The 26,673-nt window shown below is 43.3% G+C and overlaps 1 protein-coding gene across 1 annotated transcript in view; it reads right to left on the bottom strand.

The window, feature by feature from the left end:
* Positions 1-6,719: 6,719 nt before the first annotated feature.
* MIDEAS (mitotic deacetylase associated SANT domain protein) overlaps positions 6,720-26,673 on the bottom strand; it is a 28,979-nt gene continuing 9,025 nt past the window's right edge. The window contains exons 3-13 of the mRNA XM_009645541.2: positions 24,787-25,107; positions 23,845-24,190; positions 23,310-23,376; positions 18,026-18,168; positions 17,081-17,184; positions 15,458-15,533; positions 14,201-14,289; positions 12,926-13,075; positions 12,544-12,720; positions 11,941-12,140; positions 6,720-10,515 (exon numbers count right to left, since the gene is read on the bottom strand). Of these exons, the coding sequence (XP_009643836.1) occupies positions 10,287-10,515; positions 11,941-12,140; positions 12,544-12,720; positions 12,926-13,075; positions 14,201-14,289; positions 15,458-15,533; positions 17,081-17,184; positions 18,026-18,168; positions 23,310-23,376; positions 23,845-24,190; positions 24,787-25,107 (1,902 nt within the window). The 3' untranslated portion in view covers positions 6,720-10,286. The remainder of the gene's footprint in view (positions 10,516-11,940; positions 12,141-12,543; positions 12,721-12,925; positions 13,076-14,200; positions 14,290-15,457; positions 15,534-17,080; positions 17,185-18,025; positions 18,169-23,309; positions 23,377-23,844; positions 24,191-24,786; positions 25,108-26,673) is intronic.

The following is a 26,673-nucleotide window of genomic DNA, read 5'->3' as shown; positions in this document are numbered from 1 at the left end:
GCAAAGTGTTGGACCCTCTGTAGCTGGTCTCTGCTAGGGCAACATCTACAAGTGTGGTAGGCTTGGCCAAGTTAGTGCCTCACGTGAAATGCGATAGGCAAGTGAGTGAGCAATGAGCACACAGTCCAATACCAAGTAATCCTGCTGGTTGAGTGTTTTTCTTCAATATTTAAATATGGTCTAAGCCTGTACGTTTCTGAAGGTTGTGTTGGATACAGCAAGCGCTCTACTTTGGCTATTTTGAGACATTCTGCGAGCAGAATAGGAATTTAAGTGTTTTGACTATATGGAGATGATTGGAATGAAACACAGCACCATTGACAAGATGTGAGGGGTAAGAGCAGCTCCTGGCGCTTGCAAGTACAGGCTACGTTTACGGGAATCAGTCCAAGAACTACTGCAGTTGTTGGTAGAGCTGTAGGTATTGTGTGGCCCACTCTCATCAGCTCTTTTCACAGATTAACAGCACAAATTCTCTCTCTCTCTTTTTTTTTTTTTTTTTTTTTTTTTTTTTAAGGGGGGGACTGCATTATAGATGAATGGGGCATCCAGGCTCAGCACAATTGTAACAGCAGTCAGGGACACTTACAGGATTTCCTTTGCCTTCCTGCTGTGATAAATTAGCACATAATTTAAAACCTTCTGATAAAAAACTGTATGCCACTGTTAGTGAGACACTACAGTAAGAAAATAAACTGCAGCTCTCGTTTGTCAGGAGATGCTTCAGGTCAAAGCTGGGTGGAAGGTTCAGCTTTGCCTGACAGATCATGAGTACTCTCAAGAACAAATCTCACCCAACATCCCCTCCCCACGCCCTCAAACTTTTTCTCCAAAATAAGTAAAGTTTTCCTAAATTTTAAAATTTGCACTTTAAAATTATGCACTGGATGTGGTGGAAAATATACACAGGTGGTAGAATTAAAGCAGCTGATTTGCATATTGCTGGTGCTACACCATGTCACATATAAGCTAACAGCGATGCTCAGCCCGCATGCCTGTAGGGAGCAGCTGAGTGAAACGCTGAGAGGCGGCGTCCTCCTGTACTGCTCTCTGCTCTCCCCATCTCGCCACATCCAACAAAGCAGTGAGCACATTATTGTTCATGGATGAAAAGAGCACCCATGTAAAGCTCGCAAGCCATGTGGAATGCTGCTTTCCCCAGTGAAATTATGGAGGATTAGCAGCCACTTTATTCCTTAGAGAAATATCCTAAAATTAAATTAGTGATAGGAAAGAGCTAGGGTTTTTACTTGACGTTAGCGCATTGACTGCTCTTTGAAGAGCTGGTGTATGCAGTGATTCTATTGTGAATTGCTGGAAAAATGTGAGAAGAGATCTGAGAACCAGCAGATTACTCGGGTTACGCTAGAAGTAGACTCATCTACAAAAAACTTCAAGCAAGAGAGCACTTTTAACATCCCCTTTGGCTATCTTTTGTATACAGTAATTTTGTAGCATGACCAAACTCTTACATTTGCTGTGTTTAAATTATTTAGGCCTATGTTTATAAATGTTCTTCTGTGAAACCTGTTTAAAAATAATATAATGTTATTTTATACAAATGTCTTTGGCTGTTGTGTTATGAAATAGTTCAGCTTGTGGAGAGCATTCAGAAATTAAATTTTGTTCTCATTAAACTTTCCTAGCTGCTCAGGGAGCACTGTATTTATAGTATGTAAAAGTGCTGTTCCTTAATGCCTCTATATTTTAGAAGAGCAAATAACTTAGACTTTAAAAATGCTGATATATTGTGGTTTTTGTCATCTGATACATAAATATTTTTCAATCTTTTAAGACATTGGTTGTCAGACTTTGTTCTTAGGTCCTAAGAGAAAAGTCTACTACTGCTATGTGGGGAAAAAGTCCAACTAAGTTACCAAAAGGGCTAGTCTGTTGAATTTAACTTCTGTTAACAGCAATACACCATCCGTTCCATTAAACCAGGGCAATAGGTTAACTGGTTAATGAACTTCTCGATTAGAAACTTTAGCCTTCAATAGACAGGGTCACTGAAATGTACTTCCAACAGCTCAGCTATAAAGAAAAAGCTTTCTCCTAGAAAGACAAGAATAGCATCCTAGAATGATGGCAGTAATGCTATTTAAAAGACAGGGAATTACTGCAGAATTCCTCACACTACCACTAATGCAAAGCTTACTAATCGCTAAAGTGCTTTCTAAGGTCTCTTTTAGTAGTTGCAAGAGCTTCCAGAAGCTTGGGCTTGGATCCCCTAATTAAAAAAAAAGATGAAAACCAAAAGGCCCCAAACTTGTGACTTTTTTGATTATCCAAAGTGTGTTGGCACGGCTTCACAGGTTGAGTACAAAGCAGTCAGCCTTTAGCACGTTTGCCGAAGCTGGATTTGAGAGGGAGGCAAATGCCTTATTTACAGCCTTAAAGGAAGTCGTGGTCTGCTGTCTGAAGTGAAGGCTTCAGTGTCCCTGTCTCCCTCACCCGCCCAGTGAAATACTGCGTACTGCTCCAAACGCTACTGCGATCAACAGCCACACCTGCAGAAGTTAAAGCAAGGGCCTGCCACTGAGCTGAAAAGGAGTGTTCTAACTCTTGAGCCGAGTCTTTCTCCTGCCAGCTTCACCAAGAATATTGAAATGAAAATTTGTCAGCATGAATTGGCAACTAAAGAGAAAACCAGTGTGCCACCGTCGATTCTAACAGAAATCCAGCAGGAGGGCAGTGTGGCACTGACGTGTGTTTCTACCATCTGCTTTACATAGTGAAACTTTTGCAGTTTTTAAAGATTTCACACCCAGAAGTGTGAGAAACAGTCACCTAGTTAACTAAAACCACTTAACCACCAAAACAGAAGGAACCTTTGCTTTGAAGATGGATGGAAGTGTATTAATATTTAAAATCCACAGCAAGAGATCCAGCTACTGCCAGAGGAAACAAGATCGGCGCTAAGTAACAAAATGTGTTCAAAGAACCCCTTAGATTCGGGTAACAGGCAAGTGCCTTTAAGACAGTATTTACTAAAACTGTTTTAACTCTACCATTGAGCAATATGATGCAATGGGATTCACAGCTGGTGTCATTGCTTTTCCAACCAGCAGATTCAACTACTAAACAGTGAGAAAATATTCACTCTCTTTCCAGCACCTCTAGCTTTGCTTCAGTCTCCGCTTTCTGTCCCAGCCACAGCCTCCCAGGCGTTCAGATTTGACACAGGCCCCTTGGGTAGGAAGTTACTCCATGCAGGTCTTGCTCTGCCCACTGTCGCTGTTTCAGGCAGTGTCAGAACCCAGCCGGCCTGCCTTACAGCCCAGAAGTGGACCTAGAACTGTTCCCTGTGAATTCCTAACAGGCTCTCGAGGTTGTTACTGCCTGCCTGGGAAGGTGCTGGGCTTGGAGCAGGACAGACACCCCATCAACACTTCCGTAAAGCAACTGGAGCTGCACCCAGGATCGAAGACTTAAGACACATCACAGGCTGGTGGCTTCAGGGAGAAGTTGACATTGAGAAACAGCCTCGAAAATTGCTGCGGAAAATACAGAGGTGGGTATGATGAGAGCACAGACTTCACTGAAAGAACTCGTAACCGCTTCCTTTGCACGACTGTATCACAGTCACTGTCACCCCAAAGCCCCCAGCCGCTCCCTCGCAGCATCAAAACACTCAGCTGTGAAACTTTTTTCAACCTCGTTTAATAAAAGGGTTTTTAGATATATAGAGGATATTAAGTAAATAAGTTACATAGTACATTACAATCACATCAGCAAGATTTCCTTTAGTGTATTAATATTTTATAAAAAAGCACACAAAAAATAAATTCAGTCCAGTCTATCACAACTGTACAGCAACAGGTAAATATATTTATATATGTACATTTTTAACATGTAACAGTCTTTTAAAAGGTGCCCTAGGCAGCAAACACACAAAAGGAAGTGTCTGCTCGCTTGTTAAAATAAAAGTAATATACTTTATTATAAAGCATTTATACAGTAATTACAAAGGCTGACTGCTCCTGTACAGTACACCGAAGCTTTGACTACAAATTTAAAAACAGAACATAAAAAGAATAAACACAAAAAAGTTTATATCAAATCTCAACTACAAGGGGAAAAAATACATGTGGAGAAGCTGCAGAAAACAGTTTTTTAAAATATACAATTACATTTCTATAAAAATATATGTTGTCTTCTAATCTGGAGAAGTTAAGGGGTTTTTTTCAGGCTCAGCTGTCAGCGGAATCCTAGTCTTGGAAAGAAAAGTCCTTAGACAGCTGGGGATTCCCAGTTTACGTCTTCCTAACATTGGACACAGGAGAGAAGGAGGGCGAGTAAAGCAGCTGAACCCAAGTGATGAATTTGCACAGAAACTCCCCCCCCCAAAAAAACCAGACATGATTTGCAGACGCCGCTCCTCTGTCTCTTTAAAGCTTTATGAACTTTCAGACATACGTCAGAGGGTAAAAGAGGGAGAAAGTTTGTGTGGGAAAATGTGGTTTAGAATAAGGTTTCTGGCAGAGGTAATCATTGGACTGAAAGTGCCATTGCGTGAAGGCAGACGAGACTTCCCTGGCTACGGCCCTCCCTGCTCCCATTTCGGTTACAACAGGGTATGTCTATACAGGGGCTGCGCAGTCCGCTGCCCGAAAGAGAATCAACAAGTGTGTGATTGCCGAGAGTGAGACAGCTCACTCTCTGTGGTTTAGGAAACATTTTTTTTGAATGCTGATTTTAATCTAAGCTTGTCACAATGATAAAAACAGCCGAAAGCCTCCATTTGAGAAATCGGGTATTTTTAGCTGATTGGGACTTCACGTGCCGTCTCTAGTACGGGAGTAATCGATGAGTTACCTTTAAGCTTTAGAATGGCTGTCTGCGCCCGGCCTTTCGTCAGCTACACTCCTACCTGGTCCGAGCTAGCAAAATGCCAAGGCCCTGCACAGCCGACTGAAATGCTGCAGGGCTTCACCTTACAGAGCCCAGTTCTCTCAGATACCCTTACTTGTATCAGTAAGAGGAAAAACATAAAGTAAGTTAAAACGCAGGGGAGTTGTTTTTGCAGCTAGACTGCAAAACACCTATAGCTATGTCAGATATGCATCACAAGTGCATGCATAGATCTAGTAATTGTACACACACGGAGGCTTACAAGACTGAGATGCTATCCCCATGCAGATCCCAAACCTGAAAGACTGAATCTAGCTGTAACGGGCAGACAACACAGGCAGACAGGCAGAAGCACGCCACCAGGGCAACGCGGGATGCACCCCCGCACCTCCACCATGCCCGACACCAGCACCAAGACTCAAACAGGCAATGGTTCGGAGATACAGCCACCCGACTGCCGGTGTATGACCACCGAAGCCTGATCTCGCGCTGTAGAAGGCAGATCTGTCAGTACACACTTACAGAATTGCAGTCTGTGAATCAATTGCAGTCTATAAATCTTGTAGCTGTTCCCATAGAGAAGCCAGCTGAAGCAAAGAGGCGCCGCTTTCAACCTCAGCTTAATGACTGAGCAGATATTGCCTTTTTTCTAAATTAACAGCATACCCTTATACTAACGGGGTATCAGTAAATAGGCCTTTAAACAGTGGAAAATAATGAGCATAGGGGTTTAAAACAGACAACAGAACATGGAGAAGAATCTTTTTTAAAAAAATAATAATTTGAGTAACGCAGCCTTAAATTAACACTGTGCTGCAGTAAAGAGCCACTCAAGTAATTTCTTCACCCACTAAGAGGAGTAACAGAATTCATTCCAGATTGGACAAATCCAGTTCAAATGTGTTGTCTGGGGCTGGTTGCTGGGGGGCTGGTTGGTTTGTTTTATTAAAACAATTCTCTGCCAACTGTTGCCAGCAGGCAGGACCCAATTCAGATGTAGGATCAATTCCAAACTGCTACCGTAAGCAAGCGGGCAGCACATTTGCTTTTTCCTGTTTGTTTTTAAACAAGACACTTGCTTATTACCCTGACAGAAAGTAAGTCTTCTGGTGGCTACTGACATGAGCATGCTCAGAAACGTTTCCATTTGATGGCTCTTACTTGGAATTTTTTATCTGATTTTGGTCAGCCATGCTAACCCACAGCTGTTGGAGGTTATCCTCAGAAAAAGCCCTTTCCTGTTTTTCTTCCATTGATGGACCTCACTGTATTGGCCAACCGTACTCTGGGCTGCATCGGGAGGAGCGTGGCCAGCAGGTCGAGGGAGGTGATTCTGCCCCTCTACTCTGCTCTGGTGAGGCCTCACCTGGAGTACTGCGTCCAGCTCTGGAGCCCTCAGCACAAGAAGGACATGGAAGTGTTGGAGCGGGTCCAGAGGAGGGCCACAAAAATGATCCGGGGGCTGGAGCACCTCTCCTATGAGGACAGGCTGAGAGAGTTGGGGCTGTTCAGCCTGGAGAAGAGAAGGCTGCGGGGAGACCTGATTGCGGCCTTTCAGTACCTAAAGGGGGCCTATAGGAAAGATGGGGAAAATCTTTTTAGTAGGGCCAGCTGTGTCAGGACAAGGGGTGATGGATTTAAACTGAAACAGGGTAGGTTTAGGCTGGATATAAGGAAGAAATTCTTGACAATGAGGGTGGTGAAACACTGGAACAGGTTGCCCAGGGAGGTAGTGGAGCCCCCATCCCTGGAAACATTCAAGGCCAGGTTGGACGGGGCTCTGAGCAACCAGATCTGGTTAAGGGTGTCCCTGCTCCCTGCAGGGGGGTTGGACTACATGACCTCTAGGGGTCCCTTCCAACCCAAACCATTCTATGATTCTATCATGCCTTCCTGTTCTCCTCTACTTCTACTGCAGCAGGGTGTTGGAGAGAAACAACCAGGACTGGATTCAGGGTGTAATACACACACCTTTTTTGTGCAATTAAAGAAAATCTCTGATTTGTTCTTAGCACCTCCATGGCTTATCCTTGATAAAGGGAAAAATTATATCAATTTCCTAAAATAAGGAGAATTGGTGAAAGCTCTGGTCTTTGGAAGACTACAACAATGCATCCATTCAAGCATCAGCATATCTGAAAGAAGATTAAATCGGTGCTTAAAGCAATCCCATGATTTGCTCCTTAAATCTTTGTACTTCATTGCATCTGATCAGTTGTTTGTCACCAGAATTTGCTATGCTGTGCCTAAAACTACGTCAAGCTTGAAAACTCCCAAGGGCCATGACTAAACATTTGCTCGTTATCACCCAGTCGTACTTCCAGACACTGAAAACACTAGAGTGAATGCAGGCGATACGCAGAGCAGAAGAGTAAGAGGCAGAGAAATGCCCTGGCGCTCTGCCCATAAGGAGAGTAGCACATTCCATACAAACCTCTCTGCAAATCTGCCCTACCGGAGAGCACGCCCACGTTCTGGTTCAGCATCCTATTCTTTAGCTACACCCATACCTGCTGGTCCGTGCTATCCCTTGCTTTTCCCCAAGCATCTGCTCCTGACTGCCAACGGAAACAAGACCTGGAGCTAGGCAGAGCTTTGGTTTGTCCCAATGCGAACGGTCTCTCCGGTTTTTCCTAAGGGATTACATGCTGATTGATTTTGCAGTGTAGCAAAGGACAGTGAAAGCATTTTCCCAGGACAGTTTGATAAACCTTATTTCAGTTCTCAAGTTTAGTCAGATCTCTCCAAACTAAAAAAACCAACCAAACAAACCAAAAACCAAAAAACCCACCCCCAAACTCTTCACTTCTGCCCTATTCCTCAGTGTGTGCCAGTTCCACCTCTATCTCCATTTCTTTGTTACATATTTCTAGGCCTTCCCAGTCCCTGTCAAGTAACTTGTACACCGCTCCGCTGCTGCAACACTGGTTCTCCAGGCAGACGCATTCATCACAGCAGTATAACATCCTCTACGTGACTTTAAATCCTCTTTAGATATACTCACAGGCCCTGCTCGTTTCTGAGCTGCTGCCCTGCCCTGCAGTTCTCCAGATCTGCAAACTATTGGCAACTTCCCAGAAAGACACTTCAGAACTTTATGTTTAATTGCATCATTGCCTTTTACTGGAATTAATCCCGGTACTACAAGCGGACCACGTGGTCCAGCTGCTTCACCTACTGTCTGTCCTGGCACAGCGTGCTAAAGCCTCTGTTCTCTCCAAGGGCCTGAGGGTAATGGGAGACAAGCATTTTCTCCCATTTACTAAAAGGAAAAACATAACAATCAACACTGAAACTCTTAAATATGAAGACTGATTTGCTTAAGCTTCTTTTTAAAGATTAGTAGCTTTTAGTCCTTTGCCGTTTCTGAACGATTTTAACAGTTTGCGACATGCCATCTGCTCCCACAGCCTCGCTACTCAGCAAGACCCATGCATGTCGGGCATCCGTGCATCCAAATGCTGAGAGGAAACCTCATTTTGTTAGGAATAAAAAATACAACCTTGGCAGAAAATTGAATGCTTAAAGGCAAAAGTGTCAACACTGAAAAAAGTGCAGTCCTTAATGATACTCCTACTTATTTTGTAAGAGTAGTAACTGTTTCTGCTGTTAAGAGAGCATACGTACGTCAGAGCAAATGTAGTACGATACCCAGCTGCCCAGACTTGGAGAGTGAAGCAATCACGGTTGCATAAAACCACAGGGCAGGAAAAGATTGCCAGCTGGCACGCTGGAGTTAGAGCCACTTGCCATAGTTAACCTGGAATTTATCTAGCAGCTTGAAGGGTCAAGAAAAAAAAAACCCATCAGCCAGTCGGGAACACTCTGTAGTTCACGTACAGCAACACCCCTCGTACAGCAACCCCCCTCGGATGCCCGCTTGGGAATGCTGGGGCAATTGGCTCCTTCGGTACCGCACCACCGGAGCGGCGCGCGGGCGATCCAACACAGCACCGGCACTCAGGAAGCTGGGGGAGCAGCACTGGCTGCTTCTGAGCCCTGGCTGGAGAGAGGGAGCTGGGCAGCTGGGGTACGGGGCTGGCACCGACCGGCCGTGAAGCACAAGGAAGTGATCCGATTCTTTACATCTTTATGAAGTAATGATAAATGCAGGCTATAAAGATGTACAGAACAACCCTGGGCAAATCTAACATCTATGTCACCTGGACCGTTTCACTACTACTTAACTCTTTCACCAGCAGGCTTTTGGTGGTGGCTAGACTTTTTGGGCTATTAGCACGCATCAGTTCTGAAGGAAGAGTCAGCCTTTCGGCAACGAGCAAGGCTCACAGCACGACAACCCAGCAGGCAGGGCTGTCCAGCCACCAGTGTGGAAATAAGTGACAAGCTCCTCCTGCACATACCTACTTTCTGACAGGAAGTATTTGGGAAGCTAGGGCCCCACTGTACAAGCTCCTGATGAGGGCAATTTCAAAGAATAAATGAGGGCTGCCACAAGGAAGGAAGAGATCTGTTGCAAGGTAAAAGCCATTCACAGAGGGAGTTAAGGAGACTGCTGGAGACGAGAGTCCATTCCTCCCATCTCTGAGGCGTGCACAATCCAGCACGCGAGAAGGTCTTGGTTCATTTTCACTAAACAAATTTGCTCCCTTTTATGCAAAGTCAAACCCAGCAGTTTTCATTTCAAATTGCACTTGTGAATCCCAGACTACTTCCCATTAACTTAATCAAAAGGCAGACTACTTTGTTTTCCAAGACGACACAACCCACAAGGTCTGTGGCTACTCTAATCCCACAGGATATTTTTTTATATCCATTGCTGCATTCTTAACGGCATAAAAGAAAACACCTCAGGCTTCCTTTTGAAAAATAAAACTTTCTCTCAAAAGGAAGAAGAGTGTCTTGCTCATCACACTTTTCACTTTTGTGAGGCAGAGGCCAAAAGTGCACACTGTCTTTCCACAAAACTCGTTGGCTGCCTGAACAAATGCTCAGAAAGAAAGGCAGGAACGTGTAACAGGAAGGAGAACTTGCTGAGAAAGGAAACATCTAGAAATCACCAGTGTCACAGTAACCGGATACGCTTAGCTCAGAGCAGAGCATCACTTTCTTGCCCCGGTCTGGAAACCTTTATATCCAAGAGTCCTGTTATTATGGTTCCTGACAAGCACAAAAAGAAAGGTCTGACTGACCCGAGAGAGAACTTACTTCCACTGTAGGTGACATTGTTCTATTATGTACCTCAGATATCGTTATAAATAGAATAGAAATCTTATTTAAAAAACAAAATCCGTATTGAAACAAATCTTTTCATCCACCATTCCGGCTTGGTCAGTACTGGCAAGGTGAAGCGGAACATGTGGCACGAGGCAGCACTGAAACTGAGACCTGATGGTTCAGGCAAGAAAAGTGCAAGCAAGAAAAGGGAGGTTGGGTCCAGCCTTGCTACTCCCTCCACTTCTGGTCTGCTGCTATATTTCTCCGTCTTCATCCGAGCTCACACTGCTGCTTCCACTGCTGCTGCTCCCGCTCTCGCTGCTGTCCTCTTCCTGCTGGGCCTGGCTGTGGGCTGCCGCCGCCGCCGCTGCTGCCACCGCTGCCGCCGCCTCTCTCTCTTGCTGCTTCAGTGCGGCCGCCTTCTTTTCCTGCTCCGCGTGGCTTTTCATGTGAGCACTGCGGCTCTTCACCTTGTAGAACACCCTGAGGAAGCACACATGCACGTTAGCGCTGCTCTCTCCTACAGCCTCCTGCATTAATTCGCCAAAAGATCTGCTGCTGCTCCAGCCTTGAGTTTGTGAGCTTCGGCACAGGAACTCACGTTGGCATCGCAACAGAGCTTCTATAGCAAACACCGCGTCTGGCTCGGCGCGTGCCAGCGCTAGGTGCAGCGCCAGCAGGAGATCCCAAGCACCCTCCAGCCACGTGCTTCGTTTCTTAATTACAGCCATGTCCTCTTATCTCTCATTCAGCTCTGAAATTTTCTAAATTCAGGGGGGCAGTGCTGGCATCCAAAATACGCACATGCTGCTTAACGCAACAGGGCCCTGGTTTTTAGGCATTCCCCCTATGCGGTATGAATACCATAAAAGTGGAGGTGAACAACGGCCAAGTGCCACTCCTGAGCCCATCTAGAAACACTCGAGCTATTTCCTCTGAACTCTGCACCTCTATGATCTATTCCTCCACCTTCCACCATTAACTATCAGGCTGTGGCACCAGATGTCACAAGACACCTTTAGACGGCATTAGGAATCCTTGCCAGCCTCTCCTTTGTCAGTGGCGGGGACCAAATCCCAACTGCCTGCCTGCTCACAGCGCAGCCCTGCCCAGTGCCGCCTGCTCCCCGAGGGCACAGGGAGAGGGCACCTTGGCAGGACCAGCTGAGTCCCAGCCACAGAAGGAATCTGTTGACAGCCCTGGTGATGTAACCAAATGGAGGTGGCATTTTCTTGCCATCCCCTAGCTTGGTGCCTTTTTAAAATAAAGGGATAACCACTGGTATTACCAGACTATTGTTTTAAGAGTAAGCAATTTATGTAGGGGAACTGAATTTTCTTGACATTTATGAATCTGTTGGCAACAAACCTACAAAACCTTCTAGAACCATGGGAAGAAAGACAAATACATTTTACAGACACAAGAGATGGTGCAAGTTTATGCAGATGAACCGCATACCCACTGGCCTAACATCAACACATGGTAGTGTCTTGTGTTTCTATACTGCTGTTCTTAAGTAAGTCTATACCATGTGCTTGGTATGTGATCTAGCAGATATATAGAAGTGACCTGTTACAAAACCATCAGCGTTACAGAGGAGCAATACAAGCTGCACTTCCAAAGAGCTGCTAACACCAAACACTGCATGCCATTGAAATGCAGGTGGCGTCTCATTCCGTGTCAAGAAAACCAGTCAGCAGCAGGTAATTATCCAAGTAGTAGTATCTTAATATTAATATATGTAAAAGCCCCTAATCTGCAAATATTAGTGGGCTAGCAAGTCATTAAAATTATTGCCAGTGTCTGTGGCCTAAATAGACAGAAGGAAAGCTCATTTGGGAATAAGTTTCCACAGGAGATGCCCTACTGCAATTCTGTGACTATTGCCGGAAGCGGAGTTGCTCTTACCTGCCACATTTTTTACATGGAAATGTGTTTTCTGTGTTCTGAATTTTACCAGTAGCATCTGATTTTATCTTTTGTTTCCGCCTTCTCCTCTGCACTGGAGCAGTAATAGGCTTGCGAGGCTTCACTGTTGTCTCCCTTGGCTTCCTTCCAATTCTGCCTGTGACAGTTGCCTCTTGACTCCTCATACTGGCATCATTGGCCTTTGGAGAGAGGAGAACAGTTAAGGCAAACTGAAACTTAAACCCACCATCAGAAGGAAAACAATGGCTGAGCCCCTGTGCTTCATTTATTCCAGATCAAGGTTCTATTTAACAAGAAAGTCTTCAGGATATTTTCAGGACATTTCTCATCACAGTCCTACGTGTCCACCAACCACAAAGAATTATACCGGGTTTTTTCCCCCCTTATTCATCCCAGTTCTCCCACCACAGCACACAGTCTGGTTGCTAGTAATACTCTAAGCTACCTCAGCCCAGCCTCCTGCTCTGGGAGAAGTCAGAGGTGGAAACTTCCTATGCCTGGAACTGCCCACCTGGTATTTTCTAAGCTAGTTGGAGAGTGAAGGTGGCATAGAAAGCACAACATGCACAGTGCAGCACTTACTATTACACCATCTTGTAGTGTCTGTTCATCTTTGAGTAGAACTGTGTTCTTTCTGTTATCCAACCCTTCCTCTGCCTCCTCCTCTTCTTCCTCCTCTTCCTCCTCCTCCACGTGCCCCTGTTCTTCACTGTAAATGTCCCTTCTGAGAGGAAGAACACGTGCAAACCTATGGGAACTCTTCACCAGAAGATAAAGGAACTGTTAATTTTGGTGTCTGTAAGTCAATGTCATTAGGTGACATGGGGCACATGCTTGTGAGTTTGGACTCCTCCACACTGGCCAGATTAATTCTACCTTTGATTTTACCAGCACATGAGACAACAGACAAAAACCAGACTTCACACCACAGCCCAAAAGAGGTGAGAGAAATTTAGGAAGTTACCTTGATGTCAACTTCAGCTTCATCTTTCACAGACTTGTCATTAGCAACATCAATGTCCCCAAAGATTAAGGTCCCATTCCGACCAATTTTCACCTGTTTCTTGTATGTGTAGTAGAATTCCACACACTGAGCCACTGTTTTGGTTTTTATCTGTATTTAAAAAACAAAGTCCAACAGATTGCCTGATTTTAAGACTTATAAATAATCACTAAAGGTGCAATAAATACACTTTGTATTTTTCTTCCCCCAGTAGTCTCCATTGCACCACAGCTGCTGTTAAAGCCTTGTTTTCTGTCATATTCACCTCTATGCCCCATCCCACAGCCCGTCCACTACTGCCGCTGTTATTCACCAAGAACTACAGGACCAACTTCCCAAAGAAAAGCTGGTACATGTAAAGGTGACAGAACCTGGCACTTTGTAAGCCTAATGCACCTCTTAGCCTCCAAAACATTCCAGCTGAGCTGCCAGGCTTGAGAGCAGCCTTTCAGTTTTATGGGGAACCTTTATTTTCCAGCAGTGCTTCAGAGAAGACCAGACCAGAATACCGATCCAAAAATGGAAAAGGTTTACAGCCCTGTCCCGTTTTGGCCACATGCATTTCATACACATAAGATGGCAGACAATTATCAGTACAGACCGGTGACCGTCTACACGTTCTCTATCAGTTATTTTTCTGGATGTTTTGGGATATATTCTTAGCTTCTGGGATTTTGCAACCTAAAATGCCTTCAGGAAATATGCATGCAGCTCCCGGTTTTGCGCTCCTTCTCAGTGATCCGTGTGGCCCCCCCCAAGTGTCATACCTCATGAAAATAGATGGGAATGATAATTTTTACTATCAATTGTCACTGAAAACCAGAAAGAGAGATCCTAAAGGATGCATCATTCACATATCCTTCTTTGGTCCTTTTCATCAGCAGCAAGGATGTGTTTCTATTTAGCTTTATAACCAGGCCATTTAAGCCGTACTGGAACATTACCAGCACCCTATAAATACCCCCTGTAGAAGTGATATCTGCAGTGTGGACTACAGAAGTAATGCAGTAAGTACAGGGGTTAAGCAAATAACATCAGCAAAACAAACACTATTGTTGTGGCTATCTGGTGAGATTTTATGCTGTGCTGGATGATAAAATTCCTCTGAAATCTTTGGAGTGCGGGACTTAATGCTTAATACCAACGTTTCAGAAAAATTAAGATTGAACTCCCTGTATTAAATGCTCAAATGTGCAAGAATGCATCTTTGCTGTCATTAAAAAAAAAGTCACTTACAAGCTTCTGGACCAAGAAGAAGTCTTTCTTGTAGATCGCAATGCCTTTGTTGAAAAGTTTTTTTTCAGCAACTTTCCACTTGTCTGATCCTGTGGATAAAAAAAAAGTTGTGACCGAAGCCCTTGCAATTTCAAGTGTTTACTCTTCTGTGCACTTTTTCTTCATGTTTGCCTTAAGGTCAATACACACATGCAGTCTCACATCGCACCCAACTCAGCGTAACTGCAGACTGCTGTTGAACCCTCCCCTACTGCTCCACTTCAGCCCTCCTCTCATCGCTTCCTTTGTGTTAGATCTAGTACTCATCACCACAGGTTAGCTCAGGTCAGCTAGCAAAAACCAGTCCTTTAGAAGAACTAAGATGTTTTCCAACAAAACACCAAGGTGAACAGAGACTTTGTGGTGGCCCAGTCATTAGGTTTTATACAAGGGAAATGGTGAGGCAGGAGAACAGGATCTTCTCTTTCAGCAGCAATTTCACTGTACTTGAAGATTTATTACATCTCAAATATTCCTGCTATCCTAGCACCCTCACCTCTAATAATAAACACATTTTGGAATCTCCTCCTGCCTTACAGATATTACTCAATTAGTATTTCCCAACCATTACAGCAAGAGTGTGTAATAATGAAGAAATGTGATTCCTATGCTTTGTGGCGCCAGCTATTAGATGTGTCTCTACCACCTTACATCAGGTCTTTCGAGTGGCATGGGTCACTCTAGATCACTGAAGGTCGTGTCACACAGCTGACTAATTAGGTACAAGACTACAAAGGCAGTTTATGGCATTTAAGTTTTGCAGAAACATTGACAGGCATCAATAATTGGCTGAGCTTTCTTCAGCAAGCTTGAAAACTCTTCCCATAAAACCTCTCTTAACCCCACGCTGGAAGTTCATGCCAAAGAGGCTGTGGTTCAGCGGTTACCACAGCCTTTCTTGTAGGTACTAGCTACCTGTCGGCATTCTCTGTGGCTTAGTGTAAGGGATCACATTCCCTTTTCCCCATAAAGGAAATGAGACACACGCACATGCAGATACACACATGCACATGTTCTGTGAGACACACTGTTTCTTACATTACAAGTGTCCTAACTCATGCAGGCAAAATTCCTGGCAAGCCATCATTTGATTTACCAGAGAGAAAAGTGGTCTTTGAATCTTATTGTAATATGACAGAGTTGCCCAAAAGAGCAGAAAAGGATATAAAAATTCCTTTATGATAGACAGGCAGCACAGAGTTATTCTGGTTAACAAACCTGTGTAGTGATAATCCGCCAAGGGATGCGTGGGCGATCGTACTGGCCTCTGCAATAGCAGTTTGGTCAAAGCTCCCTAAGATTAACACAAAATAATTAATTCCATGTTTGGGGTATTTAAAACAAAGATCATGCGACTGTTAAACCTCTCCTTTCTGGCAAGCTAGATGGAAAGAACCATAGCACAATTTAACATTTGGGACAGCTTGTAAAATCATATTCTTGACTATCCACTGAGTTTTGGGTACCATAGGCAAGTGATAAGCTCTTGGCACCTCTTCACATCTCTGCAAATTGACACTTTCCAACGCAACCACCATGGTACTGAGAGAGAGTTAATTTCATAGACAGAGACCATGCAGCAGTTTCCTCTCATTTACTGAAGGCATAAGTTGCATACTCACATCCAAAACCGCTGCCCTAAACTATATCGGTCTTAAGATCCCCACAACTTGGATGTTTATCTCACTTAACCAAGCAATATTTCAAAATAAAACACAGCAGTCACGTGGCTGAAAGATTCCACACACTCAAAACAAAACGTCTCAAGCTGATTTTACTTTGCATTTAAACTGGAAGTGCTTTCAAAGTCAACAGATATGAGAGAATGGGGTGGAAGTGGTGGAGTCCCCATCCCTGGAGGTATTTAAAAGACGGTCAGACAAGGTGCTTCGGGACACGGTTTAGCGGTGGGATGGCAGTGCTAGGTTAACAGTTGGACTTGATGATCTTAAAGGTCTTTTCCAACCTAAACGACTCTATGATTCTATGCTTCCATTAGCAGTTTAAACCACCTTAACAGCGAGCTTCTGCTGCCAGGGGCAGCCCCGCTCCTCCCTAATGCCAGCAACAGCGTTCACCATGGTGGGTTGGCTCTGGGAACTTACCTAGCAGAAGCCTAACACATACACACAAGAATTAGTTTTTATTTGTTCTCTTCTCCAATGCAGGTCAATAGAGTCTCACAGGTGTCAGTGCTGGCACACTACAGGGGATGGGAAACAAGCAGCCAGGCAGAAGTGTGGGATACTCCTGACTGCAGGGCTGATTTATGCCAGATTAAATCAAACCTAGAACTATAGAAGGATGACAAGCCTGTGCCGTATGCTACGCTCTGCTCTTTCATTTTATTACCTCCCAGGGGTGTCAAAGCACATTTATGAAAGTGTATCATGTCTTACAATACTGAGATAAAATTAGCAGCACAGCCCTTCTATAGACATGCACAGAGAAGTTAAATGGATCTGCCAAAAATAAGAGGAGCGAGAAACTGCACTTTATGTCTCAGCTTCAGTCCCAGCCTCTTATTTTTCCTTCCAACATGGTCACCTTCCCAGGAAGACAACATTGAATTCATTTAGCGACCTCAGCTCACTCACTCTGGTAGACTGTCAGTCTGTTATAAAGCCAAACATGTTAAAGCTGAAAATACACAGGAAAGTAAGTGAACATGACACTGTGCATCAGGCAGAACCCACTTTAGGGACATCCGAGGGACACTAAACAGTGGGAGTCAGGTGCACAGGAAGGAGTTTGCAAGGCCCTCCTCTCATCAAGTCACAGGTTACCTGGCCTTCATTAACATCTTTGACCACATCAAAGCAAAAAGCTGGGAAGACTCACCAGAATGCTTCCCTTTGCTTCATGTAAGAAATGCAGCGCCAGCTCCTGGTTGGTTCCAGCCCCAGGAAAAATGCTTGAACAGGCAGCAGCTAGCAGGTTTTCCACTATTTCCACAAAGGTACCAAAAAAATTCAGATAAGAAGATTAAAATGGAGTTTCCTACAGGATGTGCATCACTAATTAGCTCTTTTGAAGCAGGGCTAGATAGAAAGCATAACTCAGAGAAGTTGAATGTCCTTGCAAATTCATCTGGGTCAAATGTGGACATAAGAACTCATTAGACTGCAAGGTCATGGAACATGACTCTGCACGCAGCGCTATTTACACATGGAGTTTCTTGCAAACCTCCTCCCTCCTATAATGCCTTCCCATCTCCCTTCACCTCAGAGATTTCCTGAATCCCCCCTTACATTGTGAATTTCCATTTCATAATAACCTTTTTTCTCTCTCATCAGAAAGATTTCTTCCAAGCCTGCCCACTTCCTCTTCCCTCCAGGATTTATACATGCCCACAACCCACGTGCAAGTCCGCTACTAGCTGCCACAACTCCTGCTTCCTCATCCTGACTTCCATCTACAACTTAATTTTTCCAAAATACTATTATGTCTAGAACATCCCTTGAAAATACAGAAGTTGACTGCATGTGGCTTTCAAATGTTAACAGAGACAAGGAAGCTTCACTGAGCAAAAGGCTGCTCTTTGCCTGACCAGTAACAAACGGTCCCATTTTACCTAAATTGAAAAACCCAATCCTATCAACCTTCCCCCTGTCACACACAACCTGATGAACAAGTTTTACTCCTAAGACTGTTTTCAAGACCACTCAAACATGTCACTTGACTGGCAGCTCTGAGAGATTTTAAATATGCCTACAGTAGGTATGTGCTTACCCCTACCACAACTGTGACAAATCAGTCCCATTTACCAGCCTTCCACATTCTTACCATTCTCTTGGGTGACTTTGTTGGTTTCCAGGTCGCCCCATGGCTGCCACACCAGTTCTGCTTTATGTTCATCAACTGCTGCCAGAGATCTGTCTTGGAGTGATGGGATTTCTGCTTGAAAGCGAGTTCCTACATTTATTCGCCTGCAGAAAAGGTAACAAGGAACCATCAGGCCCCCTGTACAATATCCAGAAAGTCTCCATCTCTGCTAAAAGTACTAGTTATGAAGAAACTGAAATGCAGCAAGCTCTTGCATATAACAGGAACAGCTTTCAGGTGTTGTAGGTTACATTAATAAGCATGACTCAAAAGATGAGAGGTTTTACATCCATTACCAGTTTCCCTTGTCTTATCAACAATGGTTGAAATTGTATTTAAAATAGGATCCCCTAATAACTACTCAAAGAACAGTTATTAGCTTTCTATAATCATCACTTTCTGAGAGGCTGTCACATGGACTTCTCTTGCGGCAAGCCTGCTCCCCATGCATAAGACAGGTGAGCCTTTTTTAGTATTAACATGTTGCCAGACATAACTACAGAATCACAGCATCAGTTAGTCTCCAAAAGCCCTTTTCGACCTATCTGGTCCAACTCCCCATTCAAAGCAGGATCAATCATAAAGTTTGGTCCTTTATGATCCTGACACAAGCTAGTATCTTCTATAGACTATTGCTAACAACTGAAATAAAAAACATAAACCAATGAGAGCTGTATTGCACATTCTGTATCAAAACCAAACTATTATTTTAGCAACAGTCCCATACTTTTAGATTACGAATGAGTGGGCAGACTTTTGCAATCCACAGAGCACTACACTTGCTTTAAGTCAAGTGACGGTCCACAGAGATTCTACTCTGTACTAGCTTACTCTCTTACTCAATGGCAAAATATGCAGAGACACAGCAGTAGCTACACAAACTCAGTGTAAAATATGTTGGATAAGTCCAAGGACAACTTTCAAAGTAATATAGCCACTATGTATGCAATTCAGAGGTCCAGAAAAGACAGCAGAAGAAATGTCCAAACTAAGCTAGCAAAAAGGCCTTTCAGAAAACCAAGGTATTTGAGAACAGCTGCTGCTCAGACCACTTAGAATATTATTAAAATCTCCTATTCTGAAATAAGATAGCTATGCTTAAAGCAGGTATCAGTCAACTATAGCACCATACTGGTAGCTCCCGAAATAGTAAATGATAGAGAAATAAGCTCCTCTTTTGAGAGAGAGCAAGTAGATCAGGCAGTGCCCACAAGATGATTAAACTCTGGAGTAGCTTCATTAGAAACAACGTGAAACTCCCTGCCCAGGCCAAGGTTCGCTATAATTCTTTAGTCTTGGCTTGGTTCTCCCTCAGCATGAGGGGAAACACAATTACCAGAAAAAAAAAGCACTATCTACTACAATAAGGAGTAGCAACAAAACCATCTGAGAAATGTCAACCTCCAGACTTTTCTGTTTCTTTGCTGTTCTGAAATGACACATGTATGTCTATTAGGAAAGCCAGGTGTGGGAAGAACACATATAACCCATACAAAAACCCAGAGAGATAGCAGCAAATGTTCCAATAGGATGCTTTGAAGTCCTAGAAGACTATGGTATCAAAGGGAAGGAAGAGGGTATCACTTTATGTTACAAACGGGGAAGAAGAAAACACCTTCATTCCCCCTTTTCTGCCTAATACACCACTTTGCATCAGTAAGCATCGGCATCATGAGATGTCATGAGCTGGAAAAGCCTGCATTCAAAACAAATGGCTGACTTCGAACACAGATAAAAAGAGATTTTACAAACTATTTCTTTTGCATCTATAGCAGATCCGGATCTACTTACTCACACTTGAGGGGAAAGGTTTACAATTCATGTGTGTATAAACGAAGTGATGCAGAAGATCACTACCCTACACACTTGCTTTGACTTCATCCACCCATTCAGCAGCAGCTTGACACCGACAGGGCAGGATTCCTACCTGGACAAGCAGAATCTGTTAGATGCACAGACTGGTGCTACCTTCCTTCCAGTAGGTGATGACAAGATGACATACAGCATGACAGATGTAGCAGGGGAGTTTTAGACAGGCTGCCATATACTGTCTGTAATTTTCCCAAAACCACTACCTCCAATACCTGTTGAAGGTAAAGCAATAGGGACATGACACATCTCACATCATAGCCCTGGTGCAGGGGAGAACTTAGGCAGTTGAAAATGTTGCCTCTCTGATGCCCATGGTTTTAACTGTGTCGGGATCTGCTTCTCACAAGTAAATCAATTTCAAATGCACACTAATAGTGGAACCTGCATGGAGAATGAAGAACTCCAAGAAAACCTCCAAGTTTGGTTTTGAGTGTTTTACAGGTAGAAAAGTGTATTAGAACTATAACACTTCATATACTTTTCCATTTTTCCTTCACCTGTCTTGATTATCTTGGACAGAAACAGCACAATCCAGACCAAAAATCAAAAGCAAGAGATTTCATGCAAGATTGAGGAGAAGACCTTGCTAAAAACCAAAGAAAAACAAACTCCCTGATAAGTCTTCCTTTCCACACACTGTGATGGACTGAAGAATGGTGGTAATGTGGAGTCTTCTGCTCACTGTGATTAGTCTCACTTATTGTTACAGCACGTAGAGTTTCACAGTGGAGGAAGGAGTAATGGATTCTGATCCACCCTAGAAGGGATGACTGACAGAAACTGACACTTTGCTGTCAACTGGTGACATATAAAGAGGCTGTTACTGCACTGGGAAATATGGGAGGTTTTTTGGGAAGACTGTGAGTTTTGGGAGACTCCTCTAGCCTGACCCGCGAGAGGGAGAGAGGAAATTAGAAAAGCTGGAGGGAAAGAATGTGGGCTTGAAGGGCTGGCAGAAGTTACTTTTTGTCTTGAAACTAAACTTTATGACATCCCTAGGCTAGAAAAGCCTAAGAATTAGACCCTGTACCTGCAATGTCTAAATAAAACCAGATTTCCACTGCAAGAGTTGACCTGAGTAACCTGATCTAATTTGGCCTGCTCCAAGCATAGGCTTGGACCAGATGACTTCCAGAGGCCCATTCAAGCTATGTTATTCCATGATTCCCTTACTGACGGAGCCTAGATTTCAGTACGGCAAAAGCTCTTGCCTGTACGCACTGAGGGTGCTGCTGGGATGCCCCGGTATACAGCTGAGTGTGCTACCTCCAGCACTGAGGCTGTGAATTGGGAAGGCAATTCACAGCTGATGCACCACAGCTATAGGTGAGGCTGGCTAGCTGAGGGGTGACTTTGAGACTCTGAAGCAACTGAACTGCAAAAACAGTAGGACACAAAGATCTGTGACACCAGCTGCCTATTGTACTACTTCACAAATAGAAGAATTAAGCTTCGTTATCACATTTCCCATTCCAAATCTCTGCAATGAAATGACCTTTTGAGAAGCATTAGCAGAAGGTCTGGCAAAGCACAAGCATTAAGAACACATTATCGGGTAATCACAAGTTATAGTCAACTTCTGACAGAGTCAAGACTGCAAATCATATTAAAGATTTTTCCTTTAAAAAAAGTGTTTTCTGCCATATTTCCTTTATAGGAGATATTAATACATAACTGACCACAGCAGTGCTGCGCAAACTAGCTTCAGAGCAGCAAACTGATTACTTTAACACACAATGACACTAGTTTGCTAATTTATCTTGCTTAAAAGCTAAACCTATCTACCTGCATAAGCATTTGTCCAGCAAGACTTAAGATGATAGCAAGACAACTCTTTGCACATTTGCCCTTTTGGCAACAGGAAATGAATTTGCATTACTAAGTTACTACAGTTTGAAATTTCCAGCAACAAAGTTGAAAATTTTCACAGCCAACTAGAATTGCAGCTAACTTCACATCATTAACTTCAGCAATTTAAACCAACAGACATAACAGCCAAAGACAATTGCACCACAGAGAGGTCAAAGATCAAGACCTGGGAGGAACCAAAAAATACCTGTTCAAGAAGAGGTTCCCCCAGATTGGTGTGCTATGAACCAACAACAAAAAGCTAATTAGGCCATCTTCAAATTAGATTTTAAAAAACACCAAAAGTGCTTATTTCCATGAATAGGCTCAGCCTGGAAGGGATTTGCAAAGGTGACAAGAATAATCTGGGTTCATTCACAATTGCAACATTTGCTCAGGAAAGCCTGCTGCCAAAAGTGTAGAAAACTCAGCTTCAAACAGGAAGACAGAACAGGAAAAGGGCGAGAAAAAAAATTGTCTGCAAATGCTCCAGTTAGTTTTTAAAATATAAGCCATTTTGGAAGAAAAAAAAAGTAAAAGCAGCCTGGTATTTATTTGGGAAGAGTTCGAGTTAAACATCTCTAATGTTACAGGATACACTGCAGAGTTCAAGGAGAGATTCCTGACCGCACAGAGTCGGCAACGCAGAGCCACATGGGTGTTTTTAAGCCATATGGGTGTTTCCATGCCACGCATCTCCATGTTTAGATTTCTCAAGAGTTCATTAACCAAGGTATAATAATGAATTGGAATTGCCTTGCTGCAGTTCTACAGCACTGAACCTGAGCTGACAGCACTCCCAGAGGGTTTGCAAGGGCTGTGAGACATTTGCTACTCTGCTCAGGTTTAGCAGTACTGGCGCCAAGCCTAAGCTCATAACTCCAGTGTCAGTAGCTCCAAACTGTGTTCCCTAGCGTGGCTGGGTCCACATACGTCTGAGCTTTCCCAGCACACAGACAGCTAAAAAGAGTAATGAGGCTTATTAGCCGAGGCCACACACACTGTGTGCAGCTGGCTGTAGTGCTTTCAGACTGCGCTAGCCCAGGAGGGAGCAAAGTCGTGTTCACAGTTGTGCTGCAGCCAATACACACTGCATCAGTACCTGCAATCTGACCAGTCCATGTGAGAGTCAACTACATTTTTTCCATACCACATTTTGGCCTTCCTCTAAAGGAGCATTATTTCCCCACTCTAAAACAAACAAAGAGCATACCAAGAAGTGTTTGTATACAATAAATCAGGACAGATTCACCTTTAGCTAACCAACAGTATTTCAGCCCAGAGCCAGCTGAACAGTAACAGAAAGCAGTTAACATCACCAGAATTACAAGGTGCTTTTGCCCAAACAATTATATATCACATGGAGTAATTTTTAATAAAGACAATTTCTATTTTGAGTCACTAATGTAGGAATAGCTTTAATGTTTCTAGGAGATATATCAACTGTACAGGGAGCAGCTTGAAGGTTTCAGCAGAAGAAAAGAAACATATTTACTACCAGGCTAAGAATCTACTGGGTACTTACGGTTCAATGCTGACTGGGGTGGCTTCCCCCACTACGGTAAGAACAGGAGGGGTAACTTCTGAACTATCTGCAAGGAAAAGAAAGAACTGCTCAGACTGCTCATCTTTACATTTGAGATCTATTCTTCACACAGCTTGTGAATTATCAGAGCTATCCATCTCTCAAAAAAGGTACCCAAATGCTAAAGGAGTTTAAGATGACCAAGAACTTACCTTCCAGCCACCACCTACATCTCAGTAATAACTATTTACCGTCCCCTCAGTTCAAGATAATGACAATCTGTTACAAGGAGGAACTGACTTTTGCATTCCTCAGTACGTCTGTAGGGGGTGTTGCAGATTACTCGTGAATGCATCTTAACATGCGTGCCCAGATGGAAGCAACATTGCGTTTCCTCCATCCTAGCTACCCAGATTACCATGAAGAAGTCCCAGTTCCACATAACCACACCTCCTAAAGTCACGATCTTCCTCCCATTACTCCACAGGTCCTAATTATAAATTAGCCAAGAAAGGAAGGATGAAGTGGAACTTACTTGATCTAAGCAGAGTTCTGTGAGCACTTTTAGGAGTCATTGGAGGTGGAACTGAATGACCACTAGAAGAGAGGATAGCATTAAAATATAGCCCAGATCCTTCTCTCACTGGACTAAGAATTGGTGGAGGAGTGTAAGGAGGTAGCTCAAAGTTCCTATCCGAAGGATGATCTGCCAGACGGACAGGTGACCGTAAGTGGCTCTGATACGGAGTAATGTTAGAATAAACAGGTGGTGCAATAAAGGTGCCAGCTTTTGGTGGTATGAAGAGTGGCTCAGGTCTTGGCCGCTGCTTTGGTTTCCGGGCAAAGCCCTCTGCTTCATCCTTTGGAACAGCATCTTCATGCTATTAGAAAAAAAAAAATTACATAATTTTAAAAATTGAAAAATTTGAAAAACTTCAGTGAGATTACAACATTCTTTCATGGCAGCTCAAAAGGGAATAGAATGGACACAGGAACTGTTAGGCAACAACACTAGCTCTGAGTGCTTCTGAAGTTATGTTTTACAAGAACTACACTCAAGTACTGGCCTTCAGAACCTCAGTAAGAGATTCCAATTCCATGAGAATAAATCTTCACTTTGGATTTCAGTCATATACAGGGACGTGTGCTCTATTCGCAATTTATTAACTATGTATGTACAGAGAAAGCACTCTTTACTCAGACAGACTATGTATTCTAGGGTTACTGACCACCTGGCTTTATTCACTGTTTAGCAGTGGGGCATTGCGTAGCTCTACTAGCATTAGCTGTAGGTCATGAAAAGCCAGTGACTCCTAAATACACGGCAACATTCTGATGAAAAAAAATCCTCTGATCCCAGAACGTAACCATTCCAAGTTCAAGCCTTGCGATCAAACTAGTTTAACAGAAAAGCTATGAATTACATAATTACATCTAACACATTTAGCTCATCCTTGGTTTCTTAGTCTCTCCGTACCTGATTTGAGGCTTCCATGTTAGTATTACGATTAGATCGCCTCCGAGTAACTATCACAGAAGGCTTGCGTTCACAAGGAGCTCGATCATTTGTTTGGCCTCTCTGGAGCTTTCCATCCTCAGACTTCTCCTTTCCAAGGCTCTGCAAGTCAATTTTTCTCACTGGCACAGACACAGGAATGATAAGAGGCACGAGGCTGTTATCCTCCCGGGCTCTTTTTGGAGCTGGTGAAGAACTGGCGAATTCCACAACACTTTTTGCAGCTGTAGTTCCTGGAGCTGCTATCAGCACACTCTTCTTCTCTTCTGAAGTATCCAGTTCCTGAGAAGAAAAACAGATACATTAAAAGTTCTGTAGTACTTACATAATAAATCATATGATATCTCACTTTCAGAATATATCAATTTTCTCAATGCAATTTGCAAGCTGAAATAGATTTGGAAAAGTGTTACTGGAGGAGGAAAGAACACTTCACAAAAGCATTACCAAAATTTCTTAGAATTACTTGAGGATTGCCTAAAGTCTCAACTGCTAGAATATTTGTATACATCATTCTTAAGTATCATTTCACTACCTATGGTGTGACATTTTATTTTCCAGATGAATTTATGCCCTGTCGTATAATTTCCAGCAAAGATACTTCAGGTTTAGTACTGATCATAAGCTGCAGGTTATTAATTTCAAATATTGGGCTTTGGTTCCAAGAAAGACTGAACCATGATGATATTAATTAAGTCTCTTGCACAAAAACCAGAGCTGGCTTTTTGCTGCATTTTTTTTCTGATGTACATGACAGAAGCAACTTTCCTTATTATAACTGCGGCCTTTGAGGTTTGTTGTCTAACCAGGCTTGAGTCTGAAGGACTTTTACTCAGCAGAATCAACAAGGCATAACTGCAAGCTGGCACTTTTTGCATTGGTATTACAGCTTCCATGTCTCTGCTTTCTTTTACTTGTGAAAACCCTAGAAAATTGAGCTTCAAGGAGATGGGCATGGAGAATGAGTAACTGCATAAAGACATGGATTCTGTAACACCAAATGGCTTCAGGTACTGTTAGGTAAGTGATTTCTAGTCCTTCAAATGACTATCCAAATGTTTATTCCACTCTCAATTAAAAAACAGTTGCCAGTTCACTTAGAAGCCAGATGTTAAAGTACAACTTTCAAAACCACCTCTCTTCAGGGATGTAAAAGGCCACCTTGATTTCTGATTAAGTGCAATCTAGAAGCCATAGAAGATGTTCCTTCTGGTGTTTTGGGACTGCTCTCCAAGAGCTCTGTTCAAAAAGCCTTCAGCTAGGATTAGCTGTGCAAACTCATCCTCCATCAGTCACAATCTATAGAGGAATTTGCCTCAACAGCTACATTTTGTAGGTGGAAACTAAGGCACATTATCTCTCTGATACGACAAGAGGTCTCCAACCTGGGCTTCCAAAATTTTGCAGATATTCGCTGAAGTCCACAAAAAGAATCTACTGTGTGCCACGAAGAATACCTAGTCCCAACTGAAAATCTAGCATAAGCAGGTTCTGTCATAAGGATTCAGACAGCTCCTCGGTCACTTCACCTGTGGCCATAGATCAAGAAAGCCAGCTTCACTGATGTGCGAGAGAACATGGTCCAGCTGGCCCATGAAGAGTCAACCCATGACAGCTAAGAAGGACACTAGACCGAAGTGTCATTTTGATACTACAGTTATATTGAGGGAAGCACAACTGTATTGTCACAAGATGCATCAGTCAGAGCCTGGAGTTAGTGCTCTGGCCTCTCTCCAAACAAGAGTCCTGGTAATTTTTGTTGCTTTTAAGAGCAAACAGGTCCACTCTGAAAGAGTAAGCCTTCAAAAGAAGTTAGGTCCCAAGCCATAACAAATAAAATCAATCATA

This window comes from Egretta garzetta, unplaced genomic scaffold (assembly GCF_000687185.1).
Source record: "Egretta garzetta isolate BGI_Z169 unplaced genomic scaffold, ASM68718v1 scaffold828, whole genome shotgun sequence".
Lineage (NCBI taxonomy): Eukaryota > Metazoa > Chordata > Aves > Pelecaniformes > Ardeidae > Egretta > Egretta garzetta.
Note: the sequence above shows the minus strand (reverse complement) of the source record. Positions and strands in the feature narration are given on the sequence as shown.